Raw genomic sequence first — 16994 nt, 5'->3', positions numbered from 1 at the left:
ACATTAACTTTCCATTGCCTCGGAATAGAATAAATTATACTACACCATTTCATAAAATTACACTGTGAAATACTATTTTTTACAGAATTCCAATCCCGGACTTTACCGGATCTGTCAAAAAAATCTCTGACATAAACAAAACCAGCTTCATAAAATTCTTTATAGAAAACACTTTTACCTTCAATGAGAATCTGACTGTTGTTCCAGACAAACTGATTGATAAAATTCTTTTGGGAATTAGAGACTAAAGTAATCTCTCTCCAAGTTTGAAGCATGCTTTGCTCAAATTCAGACAAGTTAATAGGCAAAAACTTAATGTCAAAATTACATTTCAAAAGAAAGTGAATACCCCCAATAACCTTTAATTTTTTTGACAAAAACAATTTCCATGGGTGGGACACATCATCATCACAGAATCGACGAAGCCAATTGATTCTTTGTGCTTTATAAATAGCATAAATGTCTGGCATACCTATTCCACCATCTTTAATAGTTCCAATAACAGTATTGCGTGCTACCTTATCTGGGCCATTCCACAAAAAGGAGAAAAGTAACTTATTAACCTGCTTTAAGTGATCAGTATGTGGCTCAGACAAATTAAGAACATATAGAAAACGTGAAATACCTAAAGTTTTAATGATCTGTACTTTCCCTAAAAGTGAAAGTCCTCTCATCTTCCAAAAATTAAGAGAGTTATTTAGCTTAAGCTTTCATTCGGCCTAGCCATATTCAGACGTGCAGCAATTTTTTATCATAGGAAATATAAATACCAACAATCTTAATTGGACCATCAGGCCATTTCAACCCTAATGGTTGGAAGTATTATTCTTAAGCCTTCCAAGCCACATAGCCTCACATTTATTCTTATTTACTGTTAAACCAGAAATCATTTGAAAATGTTTTAAAAGCCCAAATAAATATTCCATAGACAAGACATCCTTCAGAAAACATGTTAAATCGTCGGCATATGAGGCATTTTTCAACTCAATCTCATCACACATTATTCCATTTATATGCTGATTTGTTCTCATAGAAACAAGTAAAACTTCCAATGCAATGATAAATAACAAAGGTGAGATTGGATCACCTTGTCTAACCCCTCTAGAAAGATTAAAATATCCAGTACTAATACCATTATTCATTACACAGCTTGAAATATTACAGTATAAGGATTTTATCCATTGAATAAAAGTGGGACCAAAATTAAAGGCGTCAAGGGCTGATATCAAAAAACTCCATTCAAGCTTATCAAATGCTTTTTCAAAATCAATAGTCAATAAAATACCTGGGATATCATTATCATCTGTATAATCTAAATGCATTCAACCAACTTAACTGTATCACCAATACACCTATTTTTAACAAAAGCAGTTTGAGTTTCATTTATAATCAAGGAAGAACTTTTTCCAACCTTCTAGCTAAACACTTTGTAGCAATTTTATAATCTGAATTTAGCAAAGAAATAGGTCTCCAATTTTGAATATACCTACGATCTTTACCTGGCTTTTCCAACAAAGTTATGACACCTTGTCTTTGAGATATAGAAAACTGACCAGACTCACAAGCATAATTTAATGAATTAAGAACTTGGTCATTAATAAGGGGCCAAAAATGCTTATAAAAATCAACTGGCAACCATCATTTCCTGGTGTCTTATTTGATGGGAAAGACTTAACAGCTTCATAAGCTTCATTCATAGTAATCAACCCTTCACAAAGTCCAGCCTTTTCACCATCTAATTTTGGGATATTTGAATTATCTAAAAAACTATTGTGTAAATATTGCAAATGATCATCTACTTGTATACTTTCGAGAGAAGAAGAATACAGAGACTGGTAAAATGACTTAATCTCTGAATTAATACCTTTTGGTGAGGATACCATATTCCCATCTGCTTTTAATAAAAAATAAATATGTGACCTTGCCGCATTAGCTTTTTCTAACTGGAAAAAATACTTTGAATTTTTCTCCCCATACTCTGTCCAATTTGCTCTAGACCGAATGATGGCACCTTCAGTAACATAATCATATTCTGACTGAAGCTCTTGCTTACACTTCTCAAACTGGTTAATAACATCTTGGGAAGGGCAAGTTGCCAAATTATTCTCCAAAGTATGAATCTTTTTTTCTAGCTCTAAAATCTTATTTTTGTGGTTCCTACTTTTTTCTTTACTGTACTGGATTGTAACTTGCTTTATCTTATACTTAATCCAATCCCAAAGATTAGATGGATCAGATAAAGAAGAGCCCTCAGAAACCCAATCTGGAAAAGAATTATAAATTAAATCGTTATATTTTACATCATACAATAAACTTGTGTTAAATTTCCAATAGGAAGGACCTCTTGCAGTATCTTCGAAACTCACTGATAATAAAATTGCACAGTGGTCTGACAAAACACAAGGAATGATACTTGTTTCACTAATACTGTTCAGTAGAGAATTTGACGTCAAAAAATAATCAATCCTGCTCTGAACAAGAGAGGGGTTTAAAACGTTTCAAGTAAAGGCAGAGTCATCAGGATGGAGTATCCTCCATACATCACATAAATCTAAAGATTCCATACTTTCCAACATCATATTTAAAGAATGCCTCCACACTTTTGGATTACCACCAAACCTATCCTTATTAACATCTAAAACAAAATTATGGTCACCACCCCAAATTATTGAAACTTCAGGATCTGAAATGTTTTTTGAAATGTCAGAAAGAAGATTTTTCAAAAAAATTCTATGGTGTTCTTCATTTGTAGGGGCATAAGAATTGACGATCATAAAATGTTTACCTTTCAACTGTAAATCTAAAATCAAATATCTCCCATTAACATCAGAAATAACTTATGAATGTTAGCATCTATATTACGCAATATTGTAATGACTCCTCTACTATTGGACGTACCATGAGCAAAGTACATAGTGCCTCTAATTTGATTAGCCCAGAAATGTTCTACATTTCTGGTACAGTGTGTTTCCTGTAGCATCACCACATTGGAATTCTGTTTTGAAATCCACTGAAAGATGTTTTTCCTTTTTCTGGGAAGACCTAACCCTCTCACATTCAATGATAAAAATTTGACATGGGAGTTTGCCATCTATACTGTCTTATAAAACAAACAAACAAAAAAAAAAATTATCGAAAATTCCACCTTCCAGCAATTAAATAAAATTAAATAAAATTAAACTTACACTGACTGCATTATATATAATATACACGTACACAAAGTACAAAAACACAAAAACAAATACAAATGGACAAACAAAAACACAGAAGCCCATCAAACTCGAGGCCATCAAACACAGCCACAGCAAAACCCACCGTGGGCATACCGGCTTCGGGTTCTCAAAACATATAAATATGAAAAGTTGAAATCAAGATTCTCTTCCCCATTATCTCATTAAACAATGTTCCATGTTTTACCCTACCAGTTTTCAAAATGTTTCTCCAAACTCAAAGAATGGGTCGTGTCCATCTTGACATCTTGACATGTACAGTCCCGACTGTGCACTGCACAGTATCCGTGCGCTTGGTTTTTGAAATACAGTTTTCATAATACGAGACGAGGTTGTCCGTAGAGACAAAGCCACAGGAATCCGAAAACTGTCTCACAACACACTGAGAAAACACCTATCGCCTTCACCTTCAGCCGTCTCTGTATTGTCCGTCACTTCCGTGGTTGCTATATCTTCGGCCGTTGATAAACACGGTACCATTTTGAAATCTGACGCGTTTTCCTTCGCTATAGGCTTTATTCATTATCGGCAACAAAGTTTTCTTTTTCTCATAGTCCTGTGGACACAGATCTTGTTTTATCTGGATACCAGACCCTTCTAAAATAAGACGAGCAGACATCAGGATTTTATACTTGACTGGACGGTGCATCAGTTTCACTAGAATAGGTCGGGGCTTAGTACTGCGAAGGTTTCTCGTCTGACCCGGAGGACGACGTGCTGGCACACGGTGCGCGTTCTCTATCAACACGTGGTCAACATCAAATTTCTCCTTGAAAAGTTTTCTGACCTTTTGAATAGGTGATTCGCCCTCCTTTTCATCTCCGTCTTCTGGAATACCATAAACTCTGAGATTAAAACTTCGGTAAAATCTTTGTAACCGTAGATTTTCTTCTTTGTTGGCATCAGACTCTTTCTTCAACTTTTCAACTTCACTTCTCAACGTTTCAATGGTGGATTTATTCTGCTCGCACGTGGCAGCTGTGAACTCAATGGAATTTTCCAGTTCAGACTGTTTCTTTTCCACCACCTCGACCCGATGAAGCATACTTGTTACGCTTTGGAAACCTCTGTCCATCTTTTCCTCCATTTTTCCAATCAACCGATACAAGGATGCCAAAGTAATATCTTCAGACAACTCATTTACACCTTCACTTTCACCAAGTTCAGGTATCGTGTCCTTCGTCTGTCCGTCGCCGTTTCCGGCAGCCATCTTGGACCCCACTGTGAAGTCTGTGATTTTGCTCAACCTTTTTCCCTTATTTCTCGCAACTGTGCTTTTCTTCTTCATGACATAGATGATAGCTTGGTACCATTGTCAGTTTAGAAAGCTTTCTGTGTCGGTTGGAAGCTTCAGAATGCCTTTCTTGGGGAAAGAATACTCGAGAACGCGAGAGCCGATACGCCCCACACAGCACACTACGTGAACGACATCACGTCATGAAGCATGAATATCTGAATTGACTTGACCAAAGTTGACAAAACTTGCTACATATATTGCAGATACCATGATACAACATTATTGACAATCATTAAGCATTTTTACTTAAGTCAATTCCTAATTTACATATTTAATGAACTTTGCTTATTAGGGATATATACTGGGATTTACTTGATCAAAGTTGGCAAAACATGACAACATTGATGATTATACCTGGTTAAAACAATATCGAAAGTCATTTCACATTTTCATGTCAGCTAATTTACAATTTGCATATCTAATGAGCTTTCACAGCTCGGCATATATGGCTTGAAGGACTTTGCCAACGGTAATTACACTTGCTATATAAATGACAGCAGTCAAAGAACTTTAATATTTTTATTTCAGCTAATTACATATTTGTATACTTCATGACCTTTGAGAATTAATCAGCGGTGATTATTGTTCATTATGTTGATCATAATACTTTCAATGAAGTTGCAAACATGTGGCAAAGGTTCAAATTTACACATAACTGTATGAAACACGTGAGCATTTTCAGTTCATATCTGGTTACTGCACGTAGTCAATTCTTCAAGTATCGATGACTCACCGCCACCCGAATGAACTCATTCACCTTCAGAGCGATTTACAAACAGGGATATTTTTACGAGAGTACACGAAAGATTAAATTAAACTATGGGAGCAAAGTTAGCCAGTTTACATGGAGGACGGTGTTCAAGTGTTGAGAAGAGCTACTTCTCTGAAGTTGAAGGCGGTATGAATATTCAAGCGTTACTTTGTCTGTTTGTTGGTCACAGTGTCTCTGGATTGGAACGGGGGGGGGGTTAAAGTTGGTTTACGGTGTCTCGCTAAATTTAATGGAACAGACAAGGCGGCTTGAGCGGCAAGTGAGGGCCAGGTGAAAGTAGAAACGAAAAGAGAACCGAAAATACCTACAGAACAGTCTCGCGTGAAAATAATGTGAGACAAACGAACATGGAACTTGGTATAGCGAAAGTGAAAGTGAAAAGGCCCTGAAGTGATATTTAAAATAAATGATTACTTTCCTGGACTTTTCTGTCTTTTTTCAGGATTTACAATAACTGTTCAATATAACTGGTAAATACTTATGAACATGGCAACAGACGAGGCTGGCAACGCCAAAGACCTGTTTGATGAGGTATGTGACCTTCTAATACTTTCACTGCCATTCTGTCTATCTAAGAGTCTCCCTGTCTTCCTGTGTCCCTATGAAACCTGACAAAAGCAAGCAAAACACAACAAAGAGCTGTTTCATCGTATATTGTGAGACTGAACTTGGGAATTTTGAGTCTAAAGTTTCCTAACTTTGCTTTGCAAATGTACGACATACGGAATTGATTCTGAGTGCAGGAGAAAAAAGCGTGTGCGGCACATCGCCGACACATCTCAACTCGTTTCGATTTATTCAGACACAACGCATTGCCATGATGACATGGTGGAATTCTAACAATAATTCGTCTTCAGATGTTGAGACCTCTCTTCGAAACACTACTGGTTTTAAGCATAGGTAAAATGAAAGGCTTTCGCGTGAAAAAAACTCCGCCTATCGTGTGATTTGCCCAGTCGCCCCTCTTGTTAACACTGACACTAAAACGTACCTGACCCGGGGTACCAGGCGAGCTGTTGTATTGCTTTACGATGACCCATGCAGCGTTAAAATGAAATTTAAAAGCGAAATTTTGTAAAGTTACCATCGCAGAATATCCTGAAAATGCGAGGAATTGCTGTCTTGGGCCAATAATGTGTCATTTTAACTTTTAACGATAGATCAATTATTTATTTCTTTAAGGATACCCTATTCACGGTTTTAAGCGAACATGACAACGAAACGTTTCATAGCTTGATTAACGCCTGTCAAGATATTAATATTCGTGGACCGGTAAGTGCTGAAAGTCTCCTCTATTTTCAAAGATGTTGTTCTTAATTACATACAAACTGACTATCCATTTACTTCATCATTGACTGTCTTATTCTTAAATACAGTGATGTAATTTAAGTAGTTATTTTTGTTATTTTTTGGAAATAGGAAGGAAATCACTTATTACATGTGTCTGTTGCGAACGGTAATCTGGAAATAATAAAGCATCTGATCGATATTGGATCTGACGTCAATGCGAAAAATGAGGTGAGTTTTATTTTCGGAAAGAAGCTGCAAAACGAAAAGTGATCAACGGTTGTTGCTGCACGTGGGCGCCACCTATCAGTGAGTATGGGAGAATGTAGAATATTCTCACAGCTGTTGTTCAGGCAATAGCAAACCTGTTGCGAAATGATAGTCACATAGTGTACATAAATATTATGTTTGATTCGGTCGACACGATATAACTTACTCAGTTTATAAAAGCATTTTCTAATATAGAAAAAAGTCTATCGTAATGACATCAACAAGACGAGCTATGAATATGACACATTCGACATTTTTAAGCGACTACGCATTCACGATCAATAACGTAAGGTGTGAAGCTTCGAAGAGTATTTTTTGTTGTCACAGTAATTATTACTAATTAATTATTATTGGTGAAACTTGTACTCCAGTGATAGCAGTTAATCGTGGGTTGCGAAGCGTGCACCGCAGGTGGCGCTTTTGAAAATGACACCGACTATCACCGGCTGTACCGGTCGTAAATTACTCCACAAACTTTTTGCCTTGGAAAATTTACAGGAGAGATTTTAAACAACCAGAACAATGAAATTTGAAATAAAAAAGCATAAATCTTCGGAACCCTCATTTTAGAATTACTCATTGATTTTATACAAAAACTGAACTACCACACTTATTTGGCGTGTAAAAGGTGTGTGATGACTCCGAAATGTACGGAATGTATAATTGGGCTTGAATAGAATGTTAAACTTTTAGAAAAAAATAAGTAAAACCTATCCTCTTTGTTTATGTAGAATCACAACACTCCATTGCATCTGTCAGTGGAGAGAAACGACAGTGAGATGACGCAGTACCTTCTTGAAAATGGCGCCGATGCAAACATTGGTGATAAGGTAAATCTTCTCAAAAGCATACCGTCGCAACCTTGATGCCAGATAAGGCCAAGAAAAATAAAAGTTTGTTTTCTTATCCTCGTGCGCGTCAATTCAGACCCGTCGCGTCGACCTGTTTTTCTACTCATGAGGAAATGAGCAGCAGTGTTGCTTTAGTATTTTGTATAGCAACAATTTGTGCGAGGATATCAGAAATAATATTTTATTAATAAAGATATATAGGAATCAATCTTACAATTCAAATCTGATTATCATCACAGAAACGTAACATACGGTTGTCAATGCAAACAGCTTGTTTGCCATCATATCAATTATAATGGAAAAATGAACCGCAACAATACGCGACGAAAGTGCATATCACAGTGCTGTGTAAAACAGAACTGTAAACAAAATAACTGACACTAACATTCCATTCAGAGCTGTACACATATGTCAATGTTATATATATTACGCTGTTAAAACTGTACATTGCTGCACTGAAAGTCAAACCACAGAACTGTTGCTATACCAAAATACTAAAGCAACACTGCCGTGCATTTATCTCTGCCTGCATTCCTATGTTGTTTTCATGTTTTTTGCGCACGTTCTTTTCATTGGAGAATAAAAAGTTGAGAATAAGAAACCCCGCGTCACTGCATCATTTTTACAATATATCTAGTGTCTGGGATGAGAAACAAACTTTGTATGAGTCTTGGCCTAACTGCCACAGCGTTGACATACCTTTGGTGGCAACAATGCTCTCATTGACATAGAGGGCGTTCCACACTAGCAGAGATTCAAATCCTATCGTTCGTATATGATAACATGTGATACTTATGCAGGGACAAATCCATTAACCCTTATACAGGTGAGTGAAAATTGCAAAACAAAACGTAGGACATTTTTTCATGTCAAAGAATCTGATTAAAAAGCCGAAAGATTTCCATCGTGTTACTTTCTGTTTAAATTTTAATTGAACCACCCGTCCTTTGTAAATAACAATGTTATTCAAATCACTTTACATCTTTACACGTTGCAGTCCAATATGACGGCATTACACAGAGCTGTAAGGAAAAACAATGCAGAGATATCGCAACATCTTATAGACAATGGTGCTGATGTGAATGTCCTGACAGAGGTAAAATGTTCATAGCTAGTTTATTGGTAATGAACTTGATACGGAGAACTTTAGGCGGCAAAACTGTCACGATCAATCGACTCCTAATTTTTGTCACGTATGAAAAGTACTGGCCGAAACGTATGTCGGTATGTTAAATGTTTAAATGGCAAGACAGCTGGTATGCTACACAAATCATGCACGAGAATAATGTAGTATTTGTACTCGGGCAGGTAGATATGAGGGCAGTAGATTATGGATGACGATGAGAAAGTATTTCATTTAACATCAATACTCACCGTTACTTCAATGATGTGTAAACTAGTCTCAATGACCAAGGGCTACCCCCGTTGAAACAATTTAAACACCGTAATAAAGAACTCCAGTGGTGCATCTACTCCACACTGCAGGTCAATAGCTGTGATGGTGGTAATCTGACGGTTTTCTGTCTTTTACGTGCTTCATTTTGACTTCGGCGACTTTTCATGCCACTACAGCTAAACCGAATCCGTGTGTAAGCACATAGGAATCGATTTGCATCCAATTAACGATGTGGCAAAACTCATCCATCTATAGCCTTGTTATAGAGGAACTTACCATTCAGAGCCAAAATCCGACAAATTGCACCTGAATGCCACTGGCTTCAAACTTTTTCCAACATGACAACCAGACTACTGTGCTTTTGCTGCAATAAAACATTCGGGCGCGGTTTGGCACATCACAAGAGTCACCTCAGCGGTGACCTTTAAACTTTTATTGCATGACAGAGACAGATCGAGGGACTGTGGTCTTACCAAGACGACGATTGGCAGATTACGAATCGGTCGAAAAAATCGTGTGTAGCAGCTTGTACACGTCAGGCTTCTCTGTCGACTGTGCAAGTGCGCATTTCTAGCCATTTTCTGCCCTTTAAAAGTTACTCACAGCGCCGAAAATCGCGTACAAGACACAGCAGGGAAATACGCCCATGACGGTGACCCAAGCTCATACTGTAGAGACCTGTGAATTTTCTGTTGTTTCTGCCCCTTAAATGTCAAGTCTGCCCATAATCTTGATGAATGGGGCAGATTTTGCTCCTTCCAGTGAGCATGCAGAGAAAAACACCCTGTTGCTCATCCTTTGAATGTTCCATGATGTGGTTTGGAGGCGTAAAAGACCCGTCGGAAACCCATGCTCATATAGCTATGGACCAACAGCTATCAATCTCTTTCTTTGACAGAAAAGGGAAAGTGCTTTGCATACCGCCGCCCTGAAGAACTATCCAGACATGGCGAGGCTATTGGTGGAGAAAGGAGCTGACCTGGAAACTTTGAACTTGGTAATAATACTGTGTGTTTGTGGCAAATATCATATACCAGAACATCACTCTGACATCTGTCGGTAGTCAAAAAGATACCAAGTGATGCCCTGTGAAAGACTCCGTGAAGGGTTATATTATTTGGGATAGGAATATCTTTGAAAATACATGATTTATTGCAAGCTCGATCATCATTGACATTGTACCCAAACTTTGAATTCGATGTGACTATTCCAAGACTGTTGATCGTTGCATATGTTGAGATAGTATGTGCTTCGAAATTTAAAGACTGAAATTTTTAATTGCTCAATTTTTCCTCAGTGCAGTTTTTAACCATTCTCTCACCAAATTAAGTATAATAATCAGGGGTCATTGTGCAAGTTTTGTTACAGTGAAAAAATAATCTAAAATTTACCTATATTTGAAAATCAATATGGCTGCAATTCCTGTGTTTTGGAGAAAAATAGGATTTTCGATTTTCGAAAAAGCTATGACGGCGAAACTATATCTTACTCAAAGAGCTTTAAGATAAGCCCTACAAGGGATAGATAAGAAACGAATGGTAAACTTTTAGAGCTGGAATATCTGTCCCCGAGATCCATTCTACTCAGAGTATGACAGTGTGTTATTCCAATTTCAGGAGGGCTTTACCGCTATACAAATTGCAGCGGAATGTTGTCACTTCGAGATTGTGGAGTATTTATTAGAGAAGGGAGCTGACAGACGAGACATTGACAAGGTAGGAATTCTCAGTTATAATTGGTGCGTGTTAGTACGTCGAACAATCTGGTAAGCTGATTTTTCTTGTCAGCCAATGGAATTCTGCACAGATTCTGATGTCATGAAATGGTTCATGAGAGAGAGAGAGAGAGAGAGAGAGAGAGAGAGAGAGAGAGAGAGAGAGAGAGAGAGAGAGAGAGAGAGAGAGAGAGAGAGAGGAGAGAGAGAGAGAGAGAGGCAGACAGACAGTCAGCAAGGATAAAGGGTAAAGAAAGCCTTACATTCATTCGCTTTCAGTACAAACTACACCTTGCTGCAGGGAGAGGAGACCGCCAACTGGTAGAGCAATATCTTCTTGAAGACTACGACATTGAGTTCAAAAATGCTAAAGTAAGATGAAAATACCTTTCCGCGAAATCACTATAAATTTGTAACTTGTAATTTCTAGCCGTATATTGTAACGAAATGTAGGCTAACTTGAAACATAGTCTATAAGTGGAGAACTTCGATATCAATGACAATGGTATCAAAAATCCCAAGGCACACAGTTTCAGTATTGTACTTTATTTTGTGCGAAAACAATTACGACAAGATTACCAAAGAGAGCGCCGCTACGGCAGCAAAGGTGTTCCAATTCAAACAGTTGCAGAAATCATACAAATACCTCCCACCCATCGACCTACAAACAACTCGTACCTTCTTGCGTTCTTGCCTCTTACGATACCGGCTTGTCCCTTCATGCTGACGTGTGGAATTTAAGACAATCTCTCCTTCATTCTCCCTCTAGTTGGGACACACCGCGCTACACTGGGCCGCAAAGAATGGCGCTGCTGAAGTTATACAGACTCTATTGCAACATGGCGCTGAAGTGAACTCAATGGATATGCTGGTAAGTTTTCTCTTGTTTCTTTTGTTGTTTTTTGTGTGTTTTTGCACTTTCTTTCATAACTAACCAGAGCTTTAAATCTCAATGTTTTTCTTTCTTTGCAATTTTAGTACGGAGATAGACCTTTACAAGGCGAGTTACGAAGGGCATGCAGATGTTGTCAGAGCCCTCATCAAAGCCGGCGCAAACAAGGAGAGTGTAAATCACGTAAGTTTACCCTTTCACCACCATGGTTGGCCCAAACCCATTGTTATCAATGGTGAGTGTTAACCTGTTTACAGGGAATCGGGGGTGAACAGGTTAAAAGTGGTCCAGTATACATGTCAACGTGATACATCTAGTCGTTACAAAATACCAAACCCAATTGCTCTTCCAGGTACAGAACGGTATGATCAGCATCGATATCCTGGCTTCCCGATGAAATTGTGCTTTTCCAATTTCTCAAGTAATAGAGTTGTCGCAGGTGGGGGTCATACATGTGATATCTTTCTATATTAATTCATAGGACGGTCACAGAGCAGTTCATGACGCAGCGGCGAAAGGTCACCTCGAGGTCATAAAGATCCTCTTGGAAGAGGAAGCTGACAAGAACGTATTAAATGCTGTAAGTGAAACACAGTCTATTTAACAGGTGAACGATCTTTGTATTCCGATAGAAACAATCGTAGTACATTATAACCAGTAGACGTGCATGGGAATTAAAATGTTTACACGCTGTCGTATCATAAGTCAAGATCATTACATCTTCAATGTCCTAATTACTCTCTCTCTCTCATCCGGGGCTCACACGTCACGTGACTTTTTTAGAATCTCGTCAGCATTTATGTCTTCTGACGAAATATTTGGATTAGTGGACCACAGCTGGTATGATCAAGTTGTATGTATGAAATGACATTCTGAGATGAAACATCTTTCTCACAGCATGGCGAGTCTCCACTGATCCAGGCAGCAGAATTCGGTCACGCTGATGTCGTCAAGGTCCTCCTGGACGCAGGTGCCGACAGACATTTACCGAATGACGTGAGTATACCATTTATCACGTTTATTCAGCACATAGATCAATCGAGTAACAATCTATTAAGGTTATAGGGTATCACCCGCCACCCTCCTCTAAAGGCAAAAATGATCCACAAGTGTCAATGCTGGCTTTCACAAGATAAACTAGAAAAAAAATCAATGGCACATTATTTCTTCAAACACTATAGTTGGTTTCTGTTAGGTGCCACAACTCTTTGCATGAGACAGTTTTCGGGGAGAAAACATCTTCTAAGTAAACTTTCAGTTGTGATTGTCACTAAAAACACCTACATTGTAGATCAAGTGCAATCACCTGTTCAGCTATTGGTCCAGACAGAGTTGCCCTGTGCAGGTTTACTGTAAATTGGAACCTTGGAAAGGTATGGTGATACCCAAGCTAATCGTTTATATCGTACATATGTGTCTGACTCAAAAACAGAGTTGTAGCACCGAATTGAAACCCACCTTACTAGCATATCACAGGCATCGATTATCGCCTTTACGAGATATTAGCGCCGCATAGGTAATAATATATGTTAAACGTCTGTCCTTTTCCATGTTTTTAAAATTTAAGGTAGAGTTGCACATTACCAACAGTTTTTTCAAAGGAATATTTCTAATCTAAGATGACAAGGAAACCCCCTCATACTATGTATTTTCAAAAAGCAGATACTCTAAAGTTTAGTATGGTAGAAATAGTTTACATGAAGGATGAAGGGGTGTATATTTGGAGTAAAAAAACTCAATTTTGGTAAATTTTGATTATGATAAGTCGAAAACTTGATGTATTGTCTACAATGTAATAATTCACTTAAACAAGAGTATATGTAGAAAAAACGACTATAGGATTATCAATCCATATTCTAAAATGGCATGGGTTGAAAGACTGACACTCAAAAAAGTGATTAAAACATGATTTGCAACATTAAAATGCCTCTTAATCTGTTTTGGGTACAGCGCACTTTCCTTTTACATGAATGAGATCGATGTGGTACGGAAATGGTGATGAAATCGACTCTGAGCCTCACATGGCCTTGAAAGAACCTCATTCAAGCCCCATTTGTCTTTACTTTCATATGTACGTTTGTATGCGCTATTAATTATTGAAAATGGTGTAGATTAATATTGCAGTGGTATATGTTGAGAAACAAGTCTCTTTGCATATTACATAGTACGATTTTTGATATTAAAAGATGTTTATGACTTATGTTATTTGCAGTATGGAGTTTATCCAATATGCCAAATAGCAAGACGATACAATGTAAGTGAATTTTAGGGCAAAATCGCCCCCAAAGAATGTCGTCTTTGACGATCCGATTCTGGACATATTGATAACTTGTGCTGTGTTGCATATTCTCATGTACATATTGTTATGCTTTGCTATTATGACAACGAAACTACATACAACAGTTGAATTACAAAAATATGTTTGATTAACTCAACACTTAACTCGGAGGACAAAACACAAATTATAATAACTGGCTTTTGGCCTTCTTGATATGTGCTAGACATTGACATAAATAGAAGACGTGACAAAAAATGAAGATTTCTCGAGTGTGTATTGTTTTATCACCGCAGGATTATGTGGTAGAACACCAGGGAAACACTTCAGAGGCAACCTTCAGCATGTTGAAGACTTTATTTTACTTTTTGGAAGCAGGCAGCTATGTGAATACGGAAACTAAGGTTTGAACACGACAATATCCTGTACAAACTATGTAAACTCTAAACATACAGATACAAAGAAACGCATGTATACAACGCTTATTTACCACATCTGCTGTACTAACCTCTGTCTCTACCATCTTCCAACCTCTAAAAATATGGTTGTACAGAAACAAAGTGTATGTATGTATGTATGTATGTATGTATGTATGTATGTATGTATGTATGTATGTATGTATGTATGTATGTATGTATGTATGTATGTATGTATGTATGTATGTATGTATGTATGTATGTATGTATGTATGTATGTATGTATGTATGTAGAGTAAATACATGTACTTTACTTCTTTTATTACAGGAGACTCTATGCAAGCTGCAGAACATCGCAAAAATAATTTGTCACCGACCGAACGGACAGGTTGAAGTTCATGACATCCTTGCAAAAGATATTGATGATAAAGTTCAACATGAATTCGGTATTGGTAGTGAACTGTCAATAATGATATTTGGCATGGAGAGACAAGTCCTCAAGACGATCATAAGACTTTTCGGAAACAGACATGTGAGGTCTTTGATACTGGGCAATATGGATGTAAGTTTGATCAACGAATTGGAGGGTCGTTTGGGAATCTCTCACAGTGTAGTTATAATAAATTCTACATCCTTCAATCAGTATGTTACCATGTCTTGGTTGTTAGATACAGTGAAAGTTGTCTGTTTCATAGCTTGTGACCTTGTTGTGCCTTATAAAATCCAATTTCTCGGCAGACCGAATGTCTTGAATGTCAGCCATTGCAAGCTAATGCCTAAGTCAGAAAAACAGTCAAATTTGAATGGAAGGAAACACCACAGCTCCTCGACGGAACGAGAAAACTAATTCAACCCAGACTTCACTCGGTCAAGGAACTCTTTCTTAACAACAATGGTTTGACAGATCTCCAGAAGACATCGGAGACATTCAGGGACTTGTGGTGTTTTCTGCGCATGACAATAATATTCATAACATTCCGTCATCATTGATCAATAAATCAGATTACGAAACATTTTCAATTCATAATAACCCTGCAGTGCTTATACCTGTTGCATTAGCAGGAGGACGGGAAGGACGCCGTTCTATCTTACTTACGAGAATTTCTGCTTCGAGATTAGTACCCAATGACACAGTGAAATTAATTCTCGCAGGTTATGAAGGGTCCGGTAAAACAACTCTCGTGAGGGCGCTGTGCGAGAAACCAATTGATGTCGACAAGACAGATGGGATAGAGATGGCAACCATCAAAATGAAGGAATCTGTTGTAAAGTTGATCACTTTTGATTTTGCTGGGGATGTGGATTTTTTAGAAACTCACACCCTCTTTGTTACTGACGATTCCTTAATTATAGTGACCTTTGACCTCAGTAAATGCGCTGTTGGAGACAAGTCGTCGCGTGCAAATTCACTGAATCAGTATGGTAGGGTGCTCTTGTGGCTGCAGACGATACATGTATTCGCGCCTAATGCAAGAGTGATTATTGTCGGCACGCATGCGGATATATCGATGTTGAATCCAAGTGTTCTCGATTACATTTGGCAACAATTTTCCGACATATTTCGAGCAGCTTTTAGACAGCATCAAATTGATCACCATGACTATTATGTGCTCGATAACTGCTTTTTGTGCCAAACGTCCGGGTCCTACCAAAGGGTGAGCAACTTCAAAAATGATTTGGCGGGATATGCTGCTTTCGACAATCGTCCATGGTCACCACAGTGCAATAAATCAGCCAAACATAGTGCGCAAGCGCTCGAATTCAAACTACCCCACATCGTAGGGTACTACGAGGTCAGCAGCGTTAAAAAATTTCCAGGACAGTTGCGAAACGACAGCATAAAACAGCTTCGGCAAGCCCTCGCACGCGAGGCCGAATCGATTATATCCGACCTCTTACCGAACATCCCCGAGTCTTGGTGTAAATTCAGGGAAAAGTTGATGGTCCTGAAGGTTGACCAAGCCTCAAATCCGGTGATGCGGTATCGCGAATATGAAAGTCTCTCACGGGAAATTTTTGGTGAAATGGGGACCAACGCGTCACTGAAAAATGCCACCGCCTTTCTTTGTTGCCAGGGTAACATCATCTTCAGGGAAGGCACAACTGGTTAGAGGAGGATGATTTGGTCATATTAAACCCGGAGTGGCTCGCTTCGCTCTTGCGAACTTTGATATCGTTCAAAACCAACTTCATCGACGATAACGGTATTTTGACGATAGAAAACCTGCAGCGAGCATGGGTGAATGTCAAGCCCGAACACCATGACTATCTCATTAGACTTCTTATTGAGATTGGCATATGCTTCAAGTTCAATGACTCTGAGGGCACTTTTCTGTTCCCATGTAAGTTGTCGATAGGACAGCCTGGCTTTGACGATTGGCCAGCCTCCCCAAAGAAGGGAGAGAGACAGGCAAGTCAAATGTGCCACTTCAGTTTCCTTCCACCTCTGCTGTTCTGTGACGTCATCGGTACGGTCAATAAAGACCGGGCATTTATAATGAATGCACCGATATATTATGCTAATCAGATAGTCTACCTCTCGAAACAACCGGCCAAGCATTGTGGGAAATGTCGCAAAGAGTCGCATGAGGCAC

The 16994-nt window shown here is 38.3% G+C and overlaps 1 protein-coding gene across 1 annotated transcript; it reads left to right on the top strand.

Annotated features, from left to right (window-relative positions):
• The first annotated feature begins 6508 nt into the window (after positions 1-6508).
• Positions 6509-16994, top strand: LOC139128079 (poly [ADP-ribose] polymerase tankyrase-1-like). Its single transcript, XM_070693934.1, has 14 exons — positions 6509-6571; positions 6719-6817; positions 7588-7686; positions 8705-8803; positions 10002-10100; positions 10720-10818; positions 11097-11189; positions 11587-11688; positions 11803-11892; positions 12191-12289; positions 12607-12705; positions 13922-13963; positions 14281-14388; positions 14729-16994. Exons 3-14 carry the CDS (start codon positions 7636-7638, stop codon positions 15245-15247), a joined length of 1500 nt encoding a protein of 499 aa, XP_070550035.1. The 5' UTR covers positions 6509-6571; positions 6719-6817; positions 7588-7635; the 3' UTR covers positions 15248-16994.

The sequence above is a fragment of the Ptychodera flava genome, unplaced genomic scaffold (assembly GCF_041260155.1).
Source record: "Ptychodera flava strain L36383 unplaced genomic scaffold, AS_Pfla_20210202 Scaffold_43__1_contigs__length_1316584_pilon, whole genome shotgun sequence".
NCBI classification, from domain to species: Eukaryota; Metazoa; Hemichordata; class Enteropneusta; family Ptychoderidae; genus Ptychodera; species Ptychodera flava.
Note: the sequence above shows the minus strand (reverse complement) of the source record. Positions and strands in the feature narration are given on the sequence as shown.